Source organism: Myotis nattereri, assembly GCF_964212035.1.
Source record: "Myotis nattereri genome assembly, chromosome: 6".
Classification (NCBI taxonomy): Eukaryota; Metazoa; Chordata; class Mammalia; order Chiroptera; family Vespertilionidae; genus Myotis; species Myotis nattereri.
In genome coordinates, this window is record NC_138081.1 from 43863835 (window position 1) to 43869885 (window position 6051).

Consider the following 6051-nt stretch of genomic DNA (forward strand, 5'->3'; position numbering starts at 1 on the left):
CAGCCCACAACCAACCGTGTGTACACTGACGCCTGGTGGAGAGCCATGACTACAACCTCACTTTCATTAACCGAAATGAAGCCTCAACTCCAAGCCATCTGGAAAGTGACAGTTAAGGTCACAATTATAGTGGAAGGTTGGAAAAAGGAGGAAGACGAGGGAAGATAAGGAATGTTATAGATTTCAAAATATAGATGCCCCACTAATAGGGACTGTGTCTTGTTAGGTCAATGAGTTAGTGCTTTTTGAATGTTGGGCATACGTAGATGGAGCCAATGAACCATGGGTTGCTCTATCACTGAGAGCTGTCATTTACATTACATTGACATTTTACCACCAGGCAAACTTAGATTTTCCAAAAGAAAGCATCCATAGACATTTGTCCAATTTTAAATTACAGGCCAAATTAAGCTAACTGAACCCATGTCCTCTTATTACCGTGATTCTGAGGTCATGTTACAAGGCTGTGCCCTTCCCGTGCCCAAGGATAGATGTGGGCATGGCTTTTACTTTTGTGGAGCTCGATCCAAAGGCACCAGACAGGGCTGGGCAACTCATGCCACTGCACGATCTCTGGCATCAGAAGTTGGTGGCATCTCATACCAGCCTACTGAATTTGAATCTTTTCAGATCTATTATTAGGTCACTTATATAAAAGTAACTTATTTTTTTCTTATTAAATAACTGAACCATTTGCTGTTAGCAGTTGCTAAGATAGTAAAGGAGCAAACTTCAGAATAAATTTATTTTGTACACAAACATGGAGCAGATATCATTTGAAACCTGGTTAAGCAATCATACCTGGAAAGACTGCCATCCAGGGTGTGGCTCAAGCTACTACACTAGGGCCTTGGTTTACTGTGATTCTTAAACTGTACTGAGTATCAGAATTGCCTGGAAGGCGGGTGAAAACATAGATAGCTGGGAACCTGCCCCCCTCCTGGAGAGTTTCGGGCAGTAGGTGGTTGGGCCCTGAAATTATCATTTTTAACACATTCCTGGGTGATGCTGACCCGGCTTCTCTGGGGACTACAAGCTCAGCATCCTTTGATATGACAGGGTTTATAGCTTGTCAGACATCAATACAGAATTTTATTAACAAATTAATGACATTCTTTTGAGTTGTTCATGTTTCATGTTGAGTCCCAAGTCAGGAATAAAAGCAATGCCTCAGCTCAAAGCAGTTAGGTAGGAAGTGTTTTCCCTTACTCACAGGAGAGTCAGTCTTCGTTCTGTTCAGACCTTCAACTGATTGGGTGAGGCCCACCCACATTGAGGAGAGAAAACTGTTTTGCTTATTCTACTAACTCAAATGCCAATCTCATCCAGAAACACCGTCACAGGCACACCACACCCAGGGTAATGTGCAACCAAGTACCTGGGCACCCTGTGGCCTAGTCAAGTTGACACATAAAACGATTACATGGGGCTTTCTTAAAAGCCTGCCTACAGAGTTATGACACAGAGAGCATGTTTTATTCCGTAAAGAGTAGGGAAACTTCTATATTTTTTGTTCATATTCCAGTTTGATGATTTGCATAGTAGAATATCATCTTGTCAGTTATTTAATAGTTACATTCTTCCTTTCTAATCCCTAAGTAGATAAAAAGTTGCAAGACTAAACTAAATCATTCTGAAAACAAAAACTAACTGGGGAAATAGTATCACAGCACCATGATTTGGGACATCTCTGTTTGCCTAGGAATGACTCTCCCACATTATTATTCTACAGAACATTAGTGTCAAGTGTTAATATGTACGAAATGATTCTATGTATTTCTCAATCAAGACATATGGCTGACTTTCAGTCTTTGATACAATCATATACTGCAATCATGTACTGTATAAATAGACAGTTATTATCATAAAGGGCTAAATGAAAAAATCAAAATTTTTTTTTAATCCTCACCCAAGAATATTATTTTTCCTTCGGTGAGGATTAGGTGGAAGGGAGGGAGTAGGCGGGGGAGAGAGAGAGAGAAACATCAGTGTGAGAGAGACACATTGATTTGTTGTCTCCTCTATGCTCCCCAGTGGGGCTGAGGATTGAACCTTCAACTGAGGTACATCCCCTTGATCGGGAATTGAACCTGAGACCCTTTGGTCTGCAGGCCAACACTTTAACCACTGAGCAAAACCAGCCATGGTGAAAAAAATAATTTTTAAAACTTTTTTTCCAGACTAAAAAGCTCCCTTGATTGAAATTTTGCTGAGAATCAGGTAGATAAAATATATGTATCTTTTTAATCACATCTATTTTAGTCTGTTGATAAGCTAAGAGGCAGCAAATAACTCTGATTTTAGCTTTTTTTTTTTTTTTTTTTTTTTTTTGCAAAGACATAATTTTTCATTGTGGAAACTATCCAGTTAAGCACAGGATTTCAAGGTCTTAGTGGAATTACTGAGTTATAAGCTTTTCACTCCAACCCAATTAAATAAAATTTATGAAATACTCATTGTGCAGATTGCATAGAAGATAACAAAAGAAAATACTAAGTGGCTCAACAAAATCATTTTCAATATAAATACTGCTCTGATAAAGTCAAATTTGCCATGGTAATGATTAGACAATATTGTCCCATGACTGTGGATTCTTTTCCAAAGTATATTCTTTATTGATTTTTGGACAATATCCATTATTTCCCCAAATAAAATAAGTCACAAGGTAAGTTACAAGGTACTTAAACAATACAGTCTAAAATTAACTGAATCACCATTACTCAGCATTCAAGTATGAGCAGATACAAAAAAATGGAAATTGCAAACCTTCTGTGTAATCTTGCTGATGCCAAAACATGGTAAAGATTATTATAAATTTGTTCAATATGTTTCAATGTATGGTGATTCAAGTTAATTGTGTCATATTTTGGTGAATATATCATGTTTAAACAATGGAGAGGTTATGTAGTATATGTTTTATCAAAGGATGCTGTTTATTAATAAAATTCTGTACTCCTATATGGCAAAAGGAACTCTGTTGTATCAAGCGATGTCATATCCAACTCTGCTCAGAGATAACTTGTGGTTTTCATGCCGGTGCACAGGATCCTATGGGTGTACCCTGGGTTAAGGAACATTCCTAACATTCTTCATTACTTTTATTTCACACACACACACACACACACACACACACACACACACACACACACATTATCAGAGAACATTGAGAGTCCAAGTGTTGTAAGAATAATGTAACTTTGAATTTGCCTCTGCACTATACTAAGTGCAAATCACTTGCTAAGCCTGGATATTTTAGCTATTAGTTAAAAATGATGTGGAATATAGCTTACAAACTTCAAAATTGATGCTCCAAAAAGTGCTACCACTGGCCCCACCCTCAGGAAGCAACAACTGACAAACACCAGTTCCACTACAGAGATTTACATACCTGTGAGCCTAGGGAGGCAGGAAAAGAGGGCAAGAAGAGGTGAATACAAGAAGATGCAATGTATGATCGATCAGCACTCACAACTTTAAAAGTACTTAGCACAGAACCACTGCTCTTGGAGGAGGAGACCCATGATGAAAGGGACTATATTTATTCCCTATCATGCTCCCCCAAGTAGCCAATTCGGAGTCATAGCCTGTGCTCCATAAATTCTTGTAACTAATTTTAACATAGAGTAAAAGCCCACTGTGACACATGTTTGTATGTTGCTTTGCCTTAGATGGTAGTAAGTTCAGAGTACATTTTTCTAACTTTAGCATAAAATGGCCTGTGCATATTTTTTATGATAAGGGGTTCTGCTTGTAAAAATCAAAGCAGGTCAACAGCAGATGACCCCATTTATTTATTTCATAAGCCTCTACTGCTTTTAGAATAGTATCTGGTGATTTCAATTACGTCGTCAATCAGCTTGGTCCGCAAACCATGGTTCTGGGAAATCCACTGTATTCTAATGAACGCTTTTTTGAGCTCTGTGCAAGGACTTACACTGTAGAGATGAGGAATCTTATGATTTTTGCGTTTAAGGAGCCAAGTGCAAGGGAAGTGCAGAGCATCTCCTGCTATCTGTATGTCTAAGGCATCTGCAAATAAGGTTGCAGGAGACCTAGGAAGGAGGAGCGTGTGGCTTGGGCAGTAGAGACCCCCCAGTTAGCTATCCCGTCCCCCTCTCCCGCGCATTGGGCCTGGGAGGTAGAGGTGGAGATGGCAGACTGGGGCAGGGGGAGAGTTAGGGCTGGTGGTGGGAAGATTGGGGGGAAAACAATCTACTGATTTTGGAAATCTGTCCGAGCCTACTTAACAGGGTGTTTATCACAATAAAACCTAAGTACAGTGGGGCCTTGACTTACGAGTGTCCCGCCTAACGAGTTTTTTGAGATACCAGCTGTCTCTTGGCTGATTTTTTGCATTGAGTTGATAGAGTAATTTGAGTTAACGAGCTCCTTAACAAGCTCGGTCTCGAACGAATTAAACTCGTAAGTCAAGGCCCCACTGTACAGGGACCATAAGGACTCCTGTTTGTGGTGAAGATTCCCGTTGGACCCAAGGCCTAAATGACATGGATAAGTAACATTTAAAAAGAAAATGTTGTAAAGCTCCTCTTTTCTCTTTCTATTTTTTAAGGACAAGAGAGAAGAACACAATGGAAAAGACGCTACTGTGGTTGATATTTTTCACGCTGGGGTGGCCCCTCACTGATGGATCAGAGATGGAGCAGGATTTTATGTGGCATCTGAGAAAAGTACCCCGGGTTGTCAGCGACAGGACTTTCCATCTCACCAGCCCCACGTTTGAGGCCGAGGCCAAGATGGTGTTAAAGAAAGTGTGTGGCATTGAGTGCCAGAAAGAACTCCCCGCTCCCAGCCTCTCTGACCTGGAAGATTCTCTCTCCTACGAGACTGTCTTTGAGAATGGCACCCGGACCCTCACCAGAGTGAAAGTGCAAGGCCTGGTCCTGGAGCCCACGCCAAACACCACCGCCAGAGGGGCATCGGCCAGGAGAAAGAGGCAGGTGTATGGCACAGACAGCAGGTTCAGCATCTTGGACAAAAGATTCCTCACCAACTTCCCTTTCAACACAGCCGTGAAGCTGTCCACGGGCTGCAGTGGCGTTCTCGTGTCCCCCAGGCACGTTCTGACCGCTGCCCACTGTGTGCACGACGGGAAGGACTATGTGAAAGGGAGTAGAAAGCTGAGGGTAGGGCTGCTGAAGATGAGAAATAAAGGAGGTGGCAAGAAACGTAGGGGTTCCAGGAGGAGCAGGAGAGAAGCCAATGGTGATGACCAAAGAGAGGGCAGCAAAGAGCACCTGAGGGAGACAGCCAAGGCTGGAAGGAGGAGAAAGAACTCTGCTGGGGGTCAGAGGGGCGCTGAGGGCGGGCCCTCCTTCCAGTGGACCCGGGTCAAGAACACCCACATCCCCAAAGGCTGGGCCACGGGAGGGCCAGGGGCCGCCGCCTTGGACTACGACTACGCTCTTCTGGAGCTGAAACGTGCTCACAAAAAGAAATACATGGACCTAGGAATCAGCCCGGCCCTCAGGAAGCTGCCCGGGGGCATGATCCACTTCTCCGGCTTTGATCAGGACAGAGCTGATCAGCTGGTCTACCGGTTTTGCAGCGTGTCCGAGGAGTCCAATGACCTCCTCTATCAATACTGCGATGCCCAGCCGGGCTCCACCGGCTCCGGGGTCTACCTGCGCCTGAAAGAGCCGGACAAGCATTGGAAGCGCAAGATCATCGCGGTCTATTCCGGCCACCAGTGGGTGGACGTGCAGGGCGAGCAGAAGGACTACAACGTGGCGGTGCGCATCACGCCCCTCAAGTACGCGCAGCTGTGCCTCTGGATCCGCGGGGAGGACGCCGACTGTACTCACGGGTAACGGGAACCCCACACCAGGCCACGGACGATCTCAGTCGCAGGGGAAACCACTTCCGATGATTGTGGCAAGACCACCTCACGGAGTGTGCCTGGACACGAACTCTATTAATAGCATTTCAATATTTTTATAAATTTACTTTTGTCAAAAGGCGGAGATTTTCCTGCATGTAGAAGCGTTTAGGTAAAGTTATTGATGGGCATTTCCATGCCAAGTATATATTCTT

General features: G+C 43.4%; 1 protein-coding gene across 1 annotated transcript; it reads left to right on the plus strand.

The window, feature by feature from the left end:
- Positions 1–4577: 4577 nt before the first annotated feature.
- On the plus strand, positions 4578–5828 carry PRSS35 (serine protease 35; the record flags this gene model as incomplete). Its single annotated transcript, XM_081093962.1, has 1 exon — positions 4578–5828. Exon 1 carries the CDS (start codon positions 4590–4592, stop codon positions 5826–5828), a length of 1239 nt encoding a protein of 412 aa, XP_080950088.1. The 5' UTR covers positions 4578–4589.
- Positions 5829–6051: the final 223 nt, after the last annotated feature.